Source organism: Anguilla rostrata, chromosome 11, assembly GCF_018555375.3.
Source record: "Anguilla rostrata isolate EN2019 chromosome 11, ASM1855537v3, whole genome shotgun sequence".
In the NCBI taxonomy this organism is placed as follows: Eukaryota; Metazoa; Chordata; class Actinopteri; order Anguilliformes; family Anguillidae; genus Anguilla; species Anguilla rostrata.
Window position 1 is genome coordinate 42,169,747 of NC_057943.1, and position 19,542 is coordinate 42,189,288.

At 53.0% G+C, this 19,542-nt stretch overlaps 1 protein-coding gene across 1 annotated transcript in view; it reads left to right on the forward strand.

Annotated features, from left to right (window-relative positions):
- Positions 1-19,111, forward strand: part of LOC135234986 (rho-related GTP-binding protein RhoA-D) — a 44,950-nt gene extending 25,839 nt beyond the window's left edge. Inside the window, exons 2-5 of the mRNA XM_064300160.1 lie at positions 4,738-4,895; positions 8,251-8,371; positions 11,815-11,945; positions 14,016-19,111. Coding sequence (XP_064156230.1) covers positions 4,740-4,895; positions 8,251-8,371; positions 11,815-11,945; positions 14,016-14,189 — 582 coding nt within the window. The 5' untranslated portion in view covers positions 4,738-4,739 and the 3' untranslated portion in view covers positions 14,190-19,111. The remainder of the gene's footprint in view (positions 1-4,737; positions 4,896-8,250; positions 8,372-11,814; positions 11,946-14,015) is intronic.
- The last annotated feature ends 431 nt before the right edge of the window (positions 19,112-19,542 follow it).

Genomic DNA, 19,542 nt, shown 5'->3' on the forward strand with positions numbered 1-19,542 from the left:
CTCGTACCGTACCACACCGATGCGGTTTCCATCCGTCGCCCAGGCCGCGTAGCGACGCCCCCTCTGGGGAAGGCAGCTGCGGCGTTAACGGCTGACCCATTTACCGCCGTCCCGCCGCAGCGCTTCCAAGCGAAATTTTTTTAAAAAATAAAGAAATAAATAAATCACGTTGGCCCCTCTGCGTTAGCTGGTTTTCTGGCTGTCCTAAAAACGCACAGAAATAGCTCTCTTATCGACCCCCTGACACCTCCTGTCCCGGGACCTACATCACACAGCTGAACTGAAGGGACAGCCTTCATGCTCAAATCAGCGCAGATGTCTGAACTTTCACTTTTCAAAAGTTTCCTTTTTCTGAAGGAGGCCTCAGTTTTGTACTCATTTGGATTTGGCATTTGATTGCGATATTCACTGAATTAGCCTGTTATTTGGGGCTAAATTCGTAGCTGATCTTAAAGTAAAAACAAAAAGCAGCCAAATCCAGCACTAGTGCTGGGGACCTCCCTACCTAGAAAGCCATACGTCTGATCAAACTGATCTTCTGATCTGAGTTTGGGCAGCTTTGCTGGAAAGAGACCTCGTCAAACTTTGAGAGGGGCTTTGAGGACGACTCCGCGGGACGGTGGGCAGGGTATACAGGGGGACGACGGGACTTCTGTCTGGGACAGGGGCTGTGCTTCTGGGTGACCCGGCTGGTCTGGAGGAAAGCCACATCAGTTAGAAGGACTCCAGCGGAACTGTACCAGTGTGAACCGCAGTCTCTGGCCGCCCAGCAAATAAAGCTGTCCCCCCCCCACACGGACCACTTAAGGAGGTCAGAATCAGTTGAGCGGTTCCTCGAATGCGGGGGGGGGGGGGGTTTAAACTGCGAGTCTCACGGTTTCCACATTCAGGGCTCAGTTTACCGCAAGCTAGCGGTCGCTGCCCTAAAAGCTAATTAGGGCGCGTGTAAATTAGGTGAGAACAGGAGAAACGTGTACCATGAGAGCTTCCTTTTGATTGGGGGGTGTGAGGCGGAGGTGTGGCCCGTTACGGGGGGGGGGGGGGGGCTTTCATTGCTGGATATATTTTAATTTAGTTCCAGTCCTGTTTTCCACGGTTTCTAAACAATGGAGTCCATCACTGTGAACAAGCGCCTGTTCGTACACGCTCAGCGGAGATGCAGAACTTTATTCATTTGTCCGAACGCCCCCGGTATGTTGGAACAATGCCGCCGGTTTAGATTGGGGTAAAGTGAAATGGAATCTCCTGCAGTGCTTCTGGAGTGCTCATTCGCCGAATGCTCTCGATTTAAGCAATGCGTTACGTCCCCACATTTTTACTGCTGTGGTCATGTCTGTTTTGCTTTATGATGAAGGTGACCATTGAGCCAGCGCTTAACATATGGTCGTATTGCATCGACTGCTTAGCAACTATGACACCCTGATGTAGGCCTGCATCGTTGGTGTTGGTCGAGAGGCCTTCCTTTTTGTGGTCTTTCGCAGAAACTATTAGCGCCGCAGAAAGATAAATGTATCACGGCAGTGCTGCTTGACCAGGCCTGCCCTCCGCCCTCACTGCAAACACCGAGGAGGAGGAGGAGGAGGAGGAGGAGGACGAGGAGGACGGGACGCGACCGCGACGCCTACGCAACTCCCGCGAAATCGCCCGTCGCGCCACGCTCTCGTTTCCCTCCTTCCCGTCGCTGAGCGTGTCCTCAAACGCACGCGCCCGCGCGCGACCGTACCCTGGCCGACGCCTCTGCCGCGACGGCGCTGTCCTCGGTCACGGACCGCCAGGAATTTTCGGCCGGTGCGTGAAACCGGAATGTTCCGGATTCGGTGGCTGGGAGACGAAACCGTCGGTGTTAAGAATGCGCTGAGCAGCTGGCGGAGTCCGCTGATTATAGGAGCAGCACACTCGTCACTGGCGGCAGCGAGGCCTTTTGGCATTTTTATACGTGGACCCAAATGCATGTTGGGATATGTAGTTTTATTAATAGCTGAGTCACACCTGTGCACAAGTTTTAGTTTAGCTGTCCAGACTGAGTCCAGATGACTAACCAGCACACCACCTAACGAGACTAACCAGCCCTCCCTCCTAACCAGCCTAACCAGCACACCCACCTAACCAGCGTGTACGTTTCCTGTGACCCTCCCTCCCTTTCTAAGATGTAGCGTTAGCCCCGGGGTGGATGAGGAGGCCTGGGTTCGTTTCCTCGGTTCCATACCAGCTTCTCTTAATTATTTAATTAGCCCAGTCGTTTATGGGATCTGACATTTCTGCGCTGGTTATTGTCGAGCCGGTGAATCGCGGCTGATGAGTGTTTGTGTCCCCGTGTGAAGTGTTTTACGGGCGGGCTAATCTACGAGCGCTCCGCCGGCGGTGTGTAGCGCTAATTAGCTCATTGTGCCGGGGCAATGTGTGGAAGCAGAGCCTACACCCTCAGCCCACCTGCCCAGGACCAGCTGCCCTCCCCCCACACACTGGCCCTCCAGGACCGAGCTGGCTCAGCCCCCACACGGCCCCACCGCTCCAAACACCGCCCTCAGCCCCCCCACACACTGGCCCCCCAGGACCGGAGCTGCCCCCCCCCCACTTCAGCTGTATTCAGCCTGATTCATAACGGGACAGCGGCTACGTTCAGCTAGCGCTGAGCGCGTACTTAACTCAGCGTTTAATGTTGGCTGGTGTGAGTGTCTGTGTAAAATATCATGTGTACAGCATATAATTATTCATTACTTCATTCGTTTCAGTCATTTATTTATTTATTTTGCACGTGTATCTCCTTATCCTCCTTATCCTCCTCACCAGGGGCGACATAGCTCAGGAGGTAAGAGCGGTTGTCTGGCAGTCGGAGGGTTGCCAGTTCGATCCCCCGCCCTGGGCGTGTCGAAGTGTCCCTGAGCAAGACACCTGACCCCTAACTGCTCTGGTGAATGAGAGGCATCAATTGTAAAGCGCTTTGGATAAAAGCGCTATATAAATGCAGTCCATTTACCACTCCCCCAGCCTGACCCAGATGGGTCCCAGCGCTCGTTTTGGGGACCCCCTGCGTCAGTCTGCGCTGCTTGGGCGGGGTGAGTGGGTCGCCAGGACGGGCTGGCCCTCAAGAGAAGTCTAATGCCCGATTGGCTGGCGTGGTGGCTCTGCATTGCTAGGATACAAGCCCTGTCTGTAAGGGAAAGTGTACTAAGCCCTGCCTGAGGCCGTCCTGCTAATAAGTATCTAAGGCCCTGTCCTGCGTGTCCTGCTGGCTATGGAGTAGCTAGTGTCGCAGTGTCTGCGGCTAATAAGTGTCTAGGCCCTGCGTAATGAAGTGTCCTAGGCCTCGCAGTGTCCTTCGGAAAAGGTCTAGGCCTGTCTGCAGTGTTTCTGCATGGAAAGTTCAAGGCCCTCTGCAGTGTCCTGTCGGCTAATGAAAGGTACTAAGGCCCTGTTCCTGTCTTGCAAGAAGCTGCCTGTCTGCATGTGTCCTGGCTAATGGAAAGTGTCCTAAGGCCCTGTCCTGCAGTTGTCCTTGGAAACTGCCTTTGCTTGCTTATGAAAGCTAACGGAGGTCAGCTAAAACAGTTCTGTTTCATTAGGGCAAATTACTGGGGCTGACTGGTGGGAGCAGAGGAACAGTTTCCTCTTTTCTTATGTCCTGAACTTGTAGGGAATGGATTGGGGTTTTTTGGGGTTTTTTTTTTTTTTTTTGTAAGCCATTTGGGAGGTTCTCACCTACCCCCTTCATAGGGGCAGGAAGCGGTGCGTGCGCGTGAGCGTGGGGGGGGGGGGGGTTAGGCTGCCGTAGGCCTCTGGAGCAGCAGTGGAAACCCGCTCCCATGGAAAAGGCTGCGGAACTCAAATGACATTAATATCAGCCTGCAGTGGTTCTGTATTACACTCTCGGGTTTCTCTGGCAGTTTCATGGTCGTCATACTTCTCCAGCTCTCGTGTGCGTGTGCAAGATATCTGCAGCCGGGCTTCTCTTCGGAAGGCCTGATTTGGGCCTTGTTCGGCTGCGGGGCTGCAGGTGGAGAGAGCGGTCCTGCGGGACTTCCTGTTCCTGTGAGACTTCCTGTTGCCGCGGGACTTCCTGTGAAGGGCAGCAGCTGGCAGAGAGAGGCGGGGGGCCTGCGTCTGACGCGCTCTTCCGCACGCCCCCCAGCGCAGCCATTGTTTGGCGGCTATTTTAAGATGCCAGCGCCCCCTCGCTGGGGTCCCAGGGGCCAGGGGAGGAGGGACAGGAAAAGGGCGGGGTTCGAAAAACAGCCTGACATCACCTCCCCCGGCTCGCTGCTCCAGCTCTGGCCTGGGGGAGCCGTTCACATGGTTCCCACAGCCTCGCAAACTTCATCTTCTAAACCGGTGGCAGTTATTTTAAACCGCCAGTGCCAACGGCCCTCATTCGCCATTTTACTCCCCCTTTGATCACCGTTTCCTCTGCCCCACAGAGCCTGCTCTCTCTCTCTCTCTATTTCTCCCTCCCTCTTCCTCTCTTTCTGCTATGATCTGTCCTTTTCTCTCTCTCTCGCAATCTCACCAGGTTTCTCAGTTGCTCTACACCTCTCTCTCCCTCTCTCTCATCGTTACTTTCTCCCCGTCTCCCTTCCTCTCTTTCTTTCACGATCCCTCTCTCTCTCTGTGACCCTGGCAATCTGGAACATTTCCCTGAACTCGCCCCCGTCCCCCTAACGGAGCCGAGCCGAAACCCTGACCCCCTGACTCGAACCCTGACCCCTGACCCCCCGTGTTCGCGTGTGTCTCTGTCCCCAGCGATGGCGGCCATCAGGAAGAAGCTGGTGATCGTGGGGGATGGCGCGTGCGGGAAGACCTGCCTGCTCATCGTCTTCAGCAAAGACCAGTTCCCCGAGGTCTACGTGCCCACCGTGTTCGAGAACTACATCGCCGACATCGAGGTGGACGGCAAGCAGGTGGGTGTGGCGTGGGGCGGGGTCGACGAGGGGCGTGGTCGACACTGGGCGTGGTCGACGCAGGGCGGGGTTAAAGCGGTTAAAGAAGTGTGACTCCTATCTGTCCTTTCCTAAGTGTTCTCAGTAGTGAGAGTGGGACGTGCGCCGTGTTTGCTGAGTATAGGAGAGTCCAGAATGTGTGCTTTGAACATTAGCTGCTAAAGTCTTTACCCAGGAGTGTGTGAATGGGCAGTGCGTCCTGATGCATACGGACTGGAAACGACAGACTTGTGTTTCACGTCATTTAATGTACAGCAAGCAAAAATTCCTCAAGCTACAAAGCTACTGTGTGATTTATTTTCCTTCAAACTACCGCACAGCACAGTGTTGTAGCCTGAGCTGGGACTCGCCAGTTACAGCTTCACTTTTAGATTGAGCTGTGCCTCTCTGTCTCTCCATCTCTGTCTCTCTGTCTGTCTCTCCATCTCTCTGTCTGTCTCTCTGGCTCTCTGTCTCTCTCCATTTCTCTCTGTCTCGCTCTCTCTGCATCTGTCTCCATCTCTCTCTTTGTCTTCTTATCTCTCTTTCTCTCTCTCTGTCTCCATCTGTCTCTGTCTCTCTCGCTGTCTCCATCGGTCTCTCCGTCTCTCTCCATTTCTCTCTGTCATCTGTCTGTGTCTCTTTCTATATCTCTCACCATCTCGCTCTCTCTTTCTCTCTCTCTTTGAGTGGTTACAGCAGGATGAGGAAGAAAAACAGGCAAAACCAGCTGAGTGTGAACAAACTGTCTCCTCCTTTCTGACTGCAACAATCAAACGGCAGCTCAGAAAGAGAGCACTAGAGAACCGTCCTCTCTTTAGGAGCAAGCCTGCCCCCCTGCCCCCCCCCCCTCCCACCACCACCTCCGCCTCGAACCCCGGGTACTCGGTTGGGAACCAAGGGAACCAGCGGTTGATCTAGCCGAGGGCAGACAGACCATTCGTCAGCAAACAAACAAACAAATGTGACAAATGCGTTTCTGCATGCAGTAGTGAACCTTCAGCCGCTGACCCCAGTGCTGTGTGCTACCTCATCTCTAAACTATGAAAGGAGATTTTAAAATAAACTCTCCCATACTGGCTCCAGGAGCTATCGGGCTCAGCCGTCCAGTCTTGTGGGAGTTAGCCTGAGTCATGAGGTGGGGGGACGGGGGGGGTCAGTTTATATCCTCAGAAACTGACTCTGGAACATGCAATACGTGTCTAACCGTTACTCTAACCAAAGACCCTGTCCAAAGATTTAAACCTTCCTGAGTCCATGTTTGGGACATAGTTGGGAAGGGGAGGGGGGGGTATTACAGGAAGTGTTTTTCCTCTGCCTTCCTGTTGCACTGGAGAAAAACATGGACCACCGCGCCCTCTGTGACTCAATCTGATGGGGCCCTCATTTCCTGTGCATATGGGTAGGGGGATGAGGGGGGGGGGGTTGGGGGCTGGGAGCTATGGTCCGTTACACAGGAAATACAGGGAAGAGGGGCGGGGGGGACAGGTTTTGGGCTCCAGGGTTCCCCTCGGAGCTGAGAGAGGGGCAGAGTTTTTCTCAGGAGGGCGACGGGGTCTTGAACCCCCCCCCCCCGGTTTTAGGGTAAACAGATAATCTCAGGAGCCGTGCTGTTCTCTCCTCCTCTGGGTACAGGCAGCTCTGAACATAGCGTGCTTTTTCCCCCTTTTTCTTTTTCCCTTTTTCTTTCCCTTTTTCCCCATAAATACCCAGACGGCTGTTCCAGAGGGAAGAGCTTGTTTATGAATTTGTCACCTCCCTAAATCACAGCGTCTGTTCCGGGAGTCCCTCCTTCAGAAGCGTTTCAAAAGCAGCCCCGGCGTTCTGTAGAGCTGCAGTCTCTTCGAATCGATGGACTGGCTGATATGCGAGTGATTTATACTGAATATTGGGAGCGGTTCGAGGCGTGTAGCGAATTCCTGTGAGGGTCTATAAAAGTCTAGCGGTGGAGCGTCGCGAACCGAAGCAGGAGTGCCCATCTCTCATTCGCAATCTGTTTTTCACCGCCGAACGCCTCGCCTGATTGGCTGATTATAAACGGCGTTCTGGCAGCTGGGGAAGCGGCGAGGATCGCAAAAACGGGCGTAACCCGCCGGAGTGGGGCCCCCCCCCCCGCTAAACCAGTCATCGGATCCCGCGGGCATTTCAATCAATCAATCGATCAATCTTTTTAAAAAAAATCTTCTCCTTCATGCGCTGCCACTTGCAAATATCTCGTCGCGCGGGGTTCCGCGGTCGGCCGGGTAACGGCTGGAGTCTTTTTCGGGCTGAAGTTCCGGAGTAAAGGCGCGGTCACGCTACGATTCACGCTTGCGAAATCATTACGGACCCCGCGGCGGGGGGCTCAAAGCTAACTACGGCGAACTACGCGGCTGCGAACGCTAAAATAAATAATAATAAAAAACGGCAGAATAAGATGTGTTTACCATCGGCTCCAGTTTCCCGCGACACGGCAAACCATGCGGCCTCTCTCCTTGTTTGCGCCTTACATTCCTTTAAAGTTGAATTAAATCAGACTGAATGATGGGACAGCCAAAACGATAGCCTCCTCCATTTGTCAACCCGTGAGGTCGAGGTCGTCTATTGGTCAGATACGTTTGCGTGAAGCGAGTTCGCAGGTCACTAAACTTGAACTGTGGTACGGAGCGAAACGTGAGAATTCTTCGCGTACGGATACGTGACCCGTCCTCCGCACGCGTTTGGATGGAAGCGAACGAAACACAGAAGACTAGTGCGACCGCACCTTAACACCACTTGGGTCTCGACTGAAAGGCCCAAACCGTCTGTGCTTCCCACACACTCAGGGGAAGGTCAGTCCAAAGCTGAAAGCTGGGACTGATTTATGGTTTTTAAATTTTGGGCTCAGTGAGAGAGCCTGTGTCCTGAGTGTAGGGTCCTCTTTGGGTGATGCGAGTGGCTTAAGAACCCTAACCTGACCGCAGTGTGACCGGTGACTGCAGACTGCACAGGACAGACTGCACAGGACAGACTGCACAGGACAGACTGCACAGGACAGACTGCACAGGACAGACTGTGCAGTCGACCACCATGGAGAGGCTCAGGCAGGATGTGTGGGACTGTAATACATGTGTTTATGCAAGTATGATATTGTATATAAATATATATGCACACACACATACAATAGATACGTGTGTATGTGTGTGTTTTTTTTGGTTGGGCCTGCAGTAGCTCTTCCTTACTCTCTCCTGTGTGCGTGCGTGCGTGCGTGCGTGCGTGCGTGCGTGCGTGTGTGTGTGTGTGTGGCCTCACTCTCTCCTGTGTGTGTGTGTGTGTGTGTGTGTGTACACGTGTGTGTGTGTGTGTGTGTGTGTCCTAGGTGGAGTTGGCGCTCTGGGACACGGCCGGCCAGGAGGACTACGACCGGCTGCGGCCGCTGTCCTACCCCGACACCGACGTCATCCTCATGTGCTTCTCCATCGACAGCCCCGACAGCTTAGGTAGGCCCCGCCCCTCAGCCGCACTCCGCACGCGCTCAGTGAGGTAGGCCCCGCCCCTCAGCCGCACTCCGCACACGCTCAGTGAGGACGGCCTCCACCTGCAGCCGCACTCCGCACGCGCTCAGTGAGGATGGCCCCGCTCCTCAGCCGCAGTCCGCACGCGCTCAGTGAGGTAGGCCCCGCCCCTCAGCCACACTCCGCACGCGCTCAGTGAGGACGGCCCTGCCCCTCAGTCGCACTCCGCACGCACTCAGTGAGGACGGCCTCCACCTGAAGCCGCACTCCGCACACGCTCAGTGAGGACGGCCTCCACCTGAAGCCGCAGTCTGCACGCGCTCAGTGAGGTCGGCCTCCACCCGCAGCCGCAGTCTGCACGCGCTCAGTGAGGTCGGCCCCGCCCCTCAGCCGCACTCCGCACGCGCTCAGTGAGGTCGGCCCCGCCCCTCAGCCGCAGTCTGCACGCGCTCAGTGAGGATGGCCCCGCCCCTCAGCCGCAGTCTGCACGCGCTCAGTGAGGACGGCCTCAGCCGCAGTCTGCACGCGCTCAGTGAGGATGGCCCCGCCCCTCAGCCGCACTCCGCACACGCTCAGTGAGGACGGCCTCCACCCGCAGCCGCACTCCGCACACGCTCAGTGAGGATGGCCCCGCCCCTCAGCCGCAGTCTGCACGCGCTCAGTGAGGACGGCCTCCACCCGCAGCCGCAGTCTGCACGCGCTCAGTGAGGACGGCCCCGCCCCTCAGCCACACTCCGCACGCGCTCAGTGAGGTCGGCCTCCACCCGCAGCCATACGGGACGGAGATGATTAGATACGCGGGCACAGCCTCAGGCTGAGGCGCTAACGAACGGCGCCAAGCGGAACAGGTGGCGGGACGTCGGCGGGCCCTCGCGCACGCCCACCCTCTCTCTGGCGGCGGTGGTGAACGGGCCCCGCCCACGCTGTTCACGCTGTCTGAACCCAGCCTGCCCCCCCTTACGCTTCCTAGCGCAGCCGCGAAGGCTTCTGCTAAAGCCCGATGTTTGTCCTCCGCTCGCGTGCGTCTGATGGACAGAATCCTCGCCGTACAAACCCCCCCATCCCCCCATCCCCCACCCCCACCCCCACCCCCACCTCGCCATCCCCCCATCATGGTGACAGAGGAAACGAGTTGAACGGAGCTTCCCCTTGTAAAACTGATAGGGCGAATGAAACTCGATTCAGTGACGTGCAAGTCTCTGTGGAAGGTGGGGGTGTTGCGCGGGTCAGAGAGCAGACGCTCGGGGAGGGTGGGGGGGTGAGGGGGTGGGGGGGGGGGGGGCACGTGGAAAATAAACCGGAAACAGCGGGAAAAACGTGAACGAGTAGCGAGCTGTGTCTTATCGGGTCGGGTTACAAAACCAGACCCCTGCCGCTCAGTCTGTGGGCCCGGGTGCGTGGGGGGAGGGGGGAGGCAAGGGGTCGGGGGGGGGGGGTCTGTAATGACTCACCGCAATCTGGAGTTTCACAGGGCGGGGGGGGCCTTCAGTGACATGCAGATTGGGGGTTTTTTTTTTTTTTTGTAAATTCTAAAAATAGAAAGCGGTTTCACGCGCCTGGATCCCGCTCCCGGGGCGGTCGAGCGGTCCGGCTCGTCTCCCTCTGAACCCGGGACCGTTCATGTCACGCCCAAACGGTGGAGGTGACCGGACGCCCTTAAAAATCCTTTCTCGCTTCCTGACCAACGTTAGCCGCCCCTCCTCCCCCCCCCCCCCCCACCCAAATGTTTCAGGCCTATTTTCAGAGTCCGGTTTTGACCGGTTCTACAGGCTTGTAAGCACAGGGTGGGACACCCTGTTACTGGATTTCATGCCAGCTTATGTTTTCGGCAGTTACCCTGGCTCAGTTAGCCAATTCTCTGCCTGAACCACAGGACTGGTGGATCAGAGTGAAACAGTGAAACAGTCTGTATAGGCGCACAACTACAGCTTTCATCTGCCGTTCAGGTACTTATTAATTAAAGGCGTCTATTCTTCTGTTATTTTGAACAGTTTTCCATTAACCCCTGGCCCCTCTTCAATCCATTTGTGTAAAAATAATTAAGCCAAAAAAAAAAAATTCATGACTGTTTTTTAATAAATTATTTCCGGAGCTTCTCCTGGCTCTTCGCTCACACCAGCCGTTTTGCTTTGCTCATTTAAATATGTAATGACTCGCTCGCTGCGATTGGCTCACCGGTTTACGCTCGCCCCGCCCACAAACAGCAGGTTTCTGGAAAGCAGCGGAGTGTTAGCATGGCTTGCACATACGAGCCGGGTCAGGTATGAGGAAGGCGGGGTCACATACTGCCTGTACCCATATCCCTTCAAGACCTGTCCGCCACTTTATTTTCTACATTTCATATTTTTGCAAGCTAGGCGGTAGGCTAACTAGCATTTTCTCTAATCGCTAAACTATAGCATTGGAGTACAGAGGAACACAATGACTGCTGACTGCTGTAGCAGGTCTAGGCTACTGCCTGCAGGAAAACGAAAGCAGTGAAGTGCGGCAGTTTGTATTACTGTCCGTGCGATGAATTGGATGTCCTTGATACCGCTGATAGCACCGACTGAAAAACATGCCTGGAATTTACATCCCCATAATAATGTATGGATGTCCAACTCAATCCACCCAACACGTCAGCGCAAAGGGAGATGGTCTAACTGTCCCAAGTCTATGTCTGTCTCGTATCACACCGCGTCTGTGTAAGAGCAGACGCATCTCAGAAGTGATTAGCTATCAATGGCACTAGGCTTTCAGTGTGACAAAACACGGATAATTACCGGCTGGATGTTTCGAATAGATGAAACTGTGGCCGGTTTTAGAATTTAACTCGTGGGAAAACTCAGTGTTTGCGAAGCTGAACGGGGGGGTTGGGGGTGGGGGGGCTTCCAGCCATGGTTCCTGGATGGCTGGGTCTGTATGCTGTTAAGATATGACTTTAAATTTACAGTTTAAAAACGAACAGCTAGCACCTTTCTTCATAGCCATTGCTCTGTTGTTTATATGAGAATGGGCGGCTCCCAGTTGCAGAGGGGTGGAGTTATTAAATTATCAGGTAAAGGATGATTGGTTGACTGAAGCAAAGTTTTCTGCGTAAATAAAAACCCTGTTCAAATTTCTCCATTTCAAGAGATCAATTATTTAAATCTCAGCTACCCCGAAAACCTCTTGTCAAACAAATTTACAAATCTCACAATGTTACAATACCGCAATGTATTCTACAGCCCATGGAACACACACCCTTTAATGTGGCCAAAATGTCAGATCAAATAATTAGCTGATGTAATTAAATAAGAGCAGAAATTAGGCTGAAATCCAGGCGTGGATATCATCCCTCCAAGAACGGGATTCCAAACATGATTGCTACTCTGAGTAGTCTATGGCAGGTGCTTGTGATTGACATCGATGTAAAATGCCCCTCCCCCTCCATCTCAACTCTTTTGCAGAAAACATTCCGGAGAAGTGGACCCCGGAGGTGAAGCACTTCTGCCCCAACGTCCCGATCATCCTGGTGGGGAACAAGAAGGACCTGAGGAACGATGAGCACACTCGGAGGGAGCTGGCCAAGATGAAGCAGGTGGGCGTCGCCCTCACCGCCCCCAGGCCACGCCCCTCCGCCCCCAGGCCACGCCCCCCCGCCCCACCCGTTCCGTGCCGGTCACGTCTCACCGAACCGTTTTCTGCTGAAGCTCCTCTCTGAGACCTGATCCTTCAGAGAGAAGGACCCGGAACATACTGTACCATGAGTCACAAACAGCCCTGCTGTGGCGTCGCTGAGCCCAGACACATTCACATGCAAATTACGTGTGAGGTGGGGGGGGGGGCGGGGGGGTGATTACACGTAAGCCGCACGTTGGCGGCTGAGTGAAGCTTGTCGCCGATGGGGGCCTCCACCTCCCGCGTTACCGCCATGTGAGCTCCGCCGTTGGCCGCCGCCACCCTTCCCGCCCCCCCACGCGCGAGTTAGCGGCTGTCAGCCGTATCCCGCTTTAGGGAGCAAGGCTGTTTCAGGAGCGAGGAGGAGGAGGAGGAGGATGAGAGCTCCGCTCTGAGTCAGCAGTCTCCAGGCCCGTCCGTCTAACTGACAGGTGGGGGGGCGGCTCCTGCTCACGAGTCCCTGCGGAAGGTACCGGAACATTGGGAACATTTTCAGTGGGTGGGGGGGGTCAGGCTTATGACACTTTTTCTCTGTGATCTAACCTGTGAGCACACTGGTGCACACAGCCAATAAGGATACTGTTGCTGGAGTATTCGGTAGATCTGTATACTCAACAGCTATCCTGGAGCAGAAGTGTCCGGCCGTGCTGTAGAGTCTTCCTGACTGTCTTCAGCTCCCAGGATATATAGAGTCAATGAGTGAATTCAGAGCTGACTGCTGTAATGTGTTGTCATGGGAGGTGTGCTCTTGGTGAAACTGTGTAAGCAGATCAGTTTTTGAGCAGTAGGTGGCATTTCTGAGCTGACTAATGGTAGCTTTGACCAGCTTGGAAAGCCACCGGGATAGCAGGTGATGTAAATAACATCCGCAGCAGTGTTAGCTTGTTGTTAGCAGAACAAATATATCAGTTGGAAAGTGGCGTCAGAATTCAGTGGATCCAGCGCCGTTTAAGAGAGAAATGAGGTCTAAGTTTTAAACGCCAGTACAAAGCAGACAGTGACAGGGACGGTTATGTGAAACTCCCATTCGTTTTCTCCATAGAGAAGTTCGAAATCCATATATGGGTTAAAGATTTGCTTTGCATGATGTCAGACTTCTGAGCCCCATAAAAGCCTTTTTGTTCAAATTTAATTTGATGAATTTCTTCATCGGACGTCGTAGACTGTGTAATGCCAGAATGTCACACTCTGTGTGAACTCTGTGCTACGCCACAGATTGTATAGTCGAGCCAGATGGTCCGCTCTTGCACGCCTTCTGTCCTTGATACTTATTACTGACAGGAGGTTCCGGGTGGTAGCGTGAGTTTGATATTGCGTCGGTATTGTACTTGTTGTGTCCCGTTGTGCGTTCGTTGTTTCTGCTTTTGCAGTGAGGAGAACAAACTTCCAATATCAAGAGCATGAAGGCGAGTACCGTGTGACTCTGAAGAGACTTTGGCCAGGCGGTGAATGGGATAAAGTCTGAGCAAGATCAGCCCTTTCATCTGGTCATTGTTGTGTCTGTGGTGCGGACAGGCCATGCGTGAGAGAGGGGTACGTGAGAACAGGAAGTGAGAGCGACGGTCCTTCCTGTCGGGCTGGGACGCAGTGCCGCAGGAGGACGGTCGGTGGGACGGAGAGCACCCGCTGCCAAACTGACAGCTGCATCGGTCAGAGGAACGGTTCTGTCATCTCCCGACGAAACCATGACAACCAGGGTCACAGGGTCTGGTCTGCCTCCGCCCCCCCCGCCCCCCGAGCCGGGGTTACAGTGCACATAGAAACTGTAGCATGTTTTTCCAGTATGATTTGTCTGATTTTATTTTATTTTTTTGCACTCTGTTTATCAGGCCTTCTAGTGTGTAAGGCGAAGGTAAAAAAAAAAAAAAGGACGAGATGCATGATATTCGCTCAGGGGGGCATACATTTCCCAGTCCACTCAGAGCTCTGGACTCCATATCCCAGCAGCCTCTTGGTAAAGCCTGTTTGTTCCTGTTCTCCCCCCCCCCAGGAGCCGGTGAAGCCCGAGGAGGGCCGGGACATGGCCAACCGCATCAGCGCCTTCGGCTACCTGGAGTGCTCGGCCAAGACCAAGGACGGCGTGCGGGAGGTGTTCGAGATGGCCACCAGGGCGGCGCTGCAGGTGCGCAAGCGCAAGAAGAGGAGTGGCTGCCTGCTGCTGTGAGGGAGAGAGGGGGCGGAGCCAACCACAGACCACCCAGACGAGCAACCTTCGACCAAACGCCATCTTTGTACTGTACCTCACATTCTGCGCCGGCAAGAAGAGAGTAGCGTATGCCAACACACACACACATACACACACGCACACACACGCGAATGACGACAAAAGACTGGGTTCTAACACGGATTAGAAATGGACATTTATAGCCTACTGTATTGCGTTCCTTTTATTTCTGCCACCTTGGGTCTTTCTGTTAGTTTTTTTTTCTTTTCTTTTTCGCACCAGCATATCTTCCTGCTCCAATAATGAGAAAAGGCTAATATATGTATGTATGTATGTATGATGTATGTATGTTTTTTATGTATGTGCATATATTCAGCCCGCCCCACCCCACTCTGCAGCTCCGCCCTGTTTCCCATGGTCCACCTGACACATGCAGGGACAGCCACATTGATTCACCCGAACTCATCTTCCCTGATGATGTACGCAATGATTTATACAGAATGGGCCTATCACCATCCAGCACACGTGCACCTGCAGGGGTTTCCATTTTAATGGTGGGGGGGGGGGTCCGTTTGCTTAGAAGGATTCATGAAGCAGTTTACACTCTGATAGGGGTCTCTAGTTTGAGATCAAGTGAAAGCAAGAAGGGCTTGGGATTGGTGGATTTTGCCACACCCCCCTTTCCGCTCAGCCGCCATTGGTTCCCTGCCTGTGATGGTGTGCTTGATTGGTCCAGGCCATGCCCATATCCAAGGAGAAAGGTGGGTCACAGTTAAGGACGTGTGCAGAGCCCTGACTCTCCACTCGCATGCTGCAGAGCCAAGAGATCATCCTCTCCATTTGAGTGACTGTCCCTTACACCCTTTAAGGAGTGAGGTCACAAACCTGTGATTAGAATGTTCTCAACTGAACATTCTAATGCTGTGATGTCACAGTCGCTACCGGTAACTGAAAGCAGTGGAGTTCTAGAATACTGACTTAGAATTTAGAAAAACATTCCAAAAGATCCTACCCCTCAAAGGGTTAAACCACAAACGAAACTGTGACTCCGCTCTGGTTCTGTCCCCCTGTCTGACCCCCTGCGGCTCTGGTTCTGTCCCTCGCCTGACCCCCTGCTGTCTACAGAGTCCTTGAGCACCAGACACAGTCGCGTTTCCTTATCCTCGGCTCGATGCGGTTCAGGCGTGATGTGCAGACTGGATTGGAGCGTATCTGAAGGCTAGCCTGACTGAATCAGACCCGCTCGTACGTGTGACTGACCGGACAGAACCGCCCAGAGAAGGAGAGAGCCTCTGAAGACCTGCGAAGAGCGGCTGAGGAACCGAAGGGACAATTCGGTAACGCTAGGCTCTGACGCCCAATGAGGCCCCCTGGTGGCGGGAAATGGGAACGGCGGCTCTCCGCGCAGCATTGATCTGTTTGTGGAGGGTTAGTCACCACGCCGGCCGCAGGTTAAGCACGCCGATCGATGGGGTCCGATTGGCTAACGGCCGTTTCGCCCAGCTCGCCCGACCGTCTGCCACCCAGATACATTAGAGAGAGAGAGAGAGAACCTGCCTAAAGGAGGGTCAAGCAGGGGGCTGTGAGGTTGCAGAGCCCTGACCCAGTCCCCCCCTCCCCCCCCCCATAAGGGGAAGTGTGCTCTGATCCTAGGTCCTCTGAGCCAGCTCCAATTATTCCCCAAACCCTTCTGTGAAAAGCCTGCACTAACCCAGGGGCATGGATGTGTACACAACAGGGGTCCCTGCAGGTGCCTATCGGTGCCTTCCTGTGGGTGCGGTCTTTTGGGCGATGATTGGCTGGTGACCCGGGGGGTGCGGTCTTTTGGGTGATGATTGGCTGGTGACCCTGGGGGTGTGGCCTTTTGGCTGATGATTGGCTGGTGACCCTGGGGGTGTGGCCTTTTGGCTGATGATTGGCTGGTGCCCCTGCGGGTGCGGCCTTTTGGCTGATGATTGGCTGGTGCCCCTGGGGGTGTGGCCTTTTGGCTGATGATTGGCTGGTGACCCTGGGGGTACGGCCTTTTGGGCGATGATTGGCTGGTGCCCCTGCGGGTGCGTTTTTCGCTTGCGTACGCCGCAGATGTTCCTGTCAGTCAATACCTCCAATCGGGAGAGAGATGGCTCGGGTGTCTGGATGTGTGACTCAAAATGTCCCCAGTCCAAGGTGTACAGACCGCGCTCGGAGAGAGAAACCGAGCTCCCTGGGGTGGAAAGGCCATCGCTAATGGACAGAGGCACCCGGTCAGCGTTTAATGAAACACAGCAGTCACGGCCATCAATCAAAATGATTGGCAGCGGCTAACCCCACCCATTCATCAAAGGCAGTACTGATGGAACTTCAGGTTGAAAGTTTTGAGCCTACAAGGCCTTAAATCTTTTTTATTGCATTTTATTTCCCCCCCTCCCCTACACGCACACGTACACACACACACACACACACATCATTCTCATAGCTTCTGATTTGCTTTCTCTTATACTGACTGGATTTTGTTTTCTTTCTTGTGGTCGGGTGGAACCTTTCTGTTTGGTTAAAGTGAGTGGGGGGGGGGGAGAGTTGGAAAGGTGACACACTTCACTCTTCTGTTTGTGGCTCATTTGGACTGGAGAATAAACTGTCTGTCCTCTCAGCCCAGTTAAGTAAGAGGTTGAGCTTCGTACTGCTGACAAGCAGGCCACTCAAGAGGCCCCAAGAATCCGCAGGGTCAATTTTCTCACAGCCCCGCGACTGTTGGCTTCTCGCTGGGGTTGAAATTCCCTCGAGGCCCCGGACGGACTCCTGAAATCCCTTTCTGAATTTGAAAAGGTTATCGGCATCCAAATAAGGCTTTGCTGCTTAGTCTGTTTGCGTTAAATGTTAAGGAGGCCGAAATTGAGAGATTTCCTCGGATCGCGGAATCAATCGATGCATTGCAGGACGTTCGCTGGCTGCTAATTTTGCGTTTCGCCTCACGGTCGTTTGCTGCCACGGCCGCCCCTCATGTCCGCACAGGAGCCGCTCTGAAATGGGACTTTATTAAAGCCTTTGGAATGGTTGGAATTTCCAGCCTGTTTGGAATTAAACTGCCCCATTCCTCTCTTTTAAAAAAAATTATAAAAATTTAGCATAGTGCCATTTATGTAACCTTTCTCTTGCCGTTCTACGCTAATAACTGAACTGCAAGTGTCGTACCAACTGGCTCTAAAGTTGATTTGATTTCCCTTTTGTTTTTCATTGCTGTTTTATAGCATTTAAATAATTTAGCCAAGAGAGACTCACTCAAAAACCCTTCAGTATTCATGTCTGGTGTCACCTTCTCTTTTCTGTTCAGCAGCTCTAATAGAGGCACTGGTAACGTTGTAGTTAGTGGGTAGCGCGATGTACTGACTGGTTGACTTGTACCAAGATTTGCAGACTGACTGATGCAGTACCAGTGTGGTAATGTTGATGTTATGGGATGGCTTGCAGCAGACAGGTGTGAAGACACCTGGAGTTTTTTTGGAAGTCTTTCAAGATGTTATCTGGTTTACTGTTCTCCAAAGACATCCTAGGTAGAATGTCCTTAGATTGAACATCCTCTCTCAGTCTGTTCAGACCTGCAGTTGTTTACCGTCACACTGGGATCCTGTAGTCTGCTTGTTTGTACCAGCCTGCCCAGGTCACCATAGCTGATGTGTGAAGAGATAGTCTGCAGGGAAAGGTATTACTCAAGCAGACCACAAGGGGGAGACAAATCAATATTTAGAAGTTGTGGGCCACAGTTTCAGTTTCGACCTTTGTGTACACACCTGACATTCATTTCGTTTTTACACCCGCATAAATAAGATGCAGCCCTGTGTAATCCTGGGTGGAGAGGGGAAACGCCCTCTTTTTGGGGCTGCTGGTGGCTGGAGCTTGGAGGAAGGCGGGTCGAGCGCATAGATCAGAACACAGTGCCGTTTCATGGCTGCAGTCTACCAAATGAAGTGTTTTTTACACCTCTTAAGAATAAAAACGAGACTTGGAGCTTAATTGTGTCCATTTTCCAAAGTAGAATATAATCCAAAATATAAGGACTGTTATAGTCAGTAAGATGGAGTCAGACTGTAATAGTCAGTAAGATGGAGGTTTCATGAACACCCACCTTCCGTGGAGCAGCATGCATCTGTCCATCTGCGACCCGTTTGTGCAAAATAAAAAGGCTTTGCTGTCCGCGGCAAAGCCCGATGAATTTAGAATCTCAGCGAGAGAGCGACACTATGGGGCTGCACTGAAGCCTCGCTCTCCCATCACTCCCGTTTGGTCGAGCCGGAAGGGAACACCAAACCGGCACGTGCGGAGTGACTGGACTGGAACGGAAGATTGGGGGGGTTGTGACTGGACACAGGACCGGGGGGCGGGGGGGGGGGGGGTGTGAAGGTGTTTGGAAGCTCCAAGACCAGTTTTACCGGCACAGTATTACACAGAACCACAGCTCTCGCACAAGGCACCCGTCACATCCCGCGCAAGCAGAAGGGCCAGCAAAGCAAGGCATTCTGGGACAAATACAAATGTGTCCACTCTTTTATGGCCAATCTCCAGTGGAGCATGTATACAGTACTAAAGTTTTTTTGTTTGTTTTCTTTTTTTTGTGAGAATCCCATTAATGTCTAAGATGCACAAGATCTGTACTTCTGATCTATATATGAACATTCCTCTGTATCTTTCACCGTCTGCATGGGCAAGTCATGGGTCCTAAAGGCCTTCCTCCTGGCCCTGCAGCCCTTGGGAACCTGCTCCCACTCAGTGTCTTTTACTTTTCTTTCCTTTTCTTTTCCAGAACGATTTAAGACTGCTACAGTAATCCAGATTTCTATAAACGCTGATTGTCATAATGCTTTGTAAACAGGATATAATAGTGTTACAGTGAGTGTTCAGATAAAGTGAACATGACCAATGTTAATAAACTATTTTTTGAAACTTGATCATTTGCGCATTTACTGAGCATTGCCTTGTTGTGGGTGTGTGAACAGGTATCGAGAAGTGAATGTTCAGTCTGGATAGCCCAACGCCCCAGGCCTGAACCTTGAATTTGCTTTTTTTTTATATACGGTCTTAAAAAAGGTCCATAAATTGTTGCATCTTCCCCATGTTCAGGACCTTGGTATAGGAAAGAATTCAGTGCATTCGTAATGTTGAATGCCAACCCTGGTGGCTTGACAACAAACCAAATCAATAAGGACATGCTGGTTTTCCTTCCTACCAATCATTCTGACCTAATCCTCTAAACCAGTGGTCTCCAACCCTGGTCCTGGAGAGCTACAGGGTCTGCTGGTTTTCATAGTGACATTGCACTTCATGAATCAATTAGAGCAGCTGATTACACAGTTAACTCAACTCACCTGGTGTCTTGGGT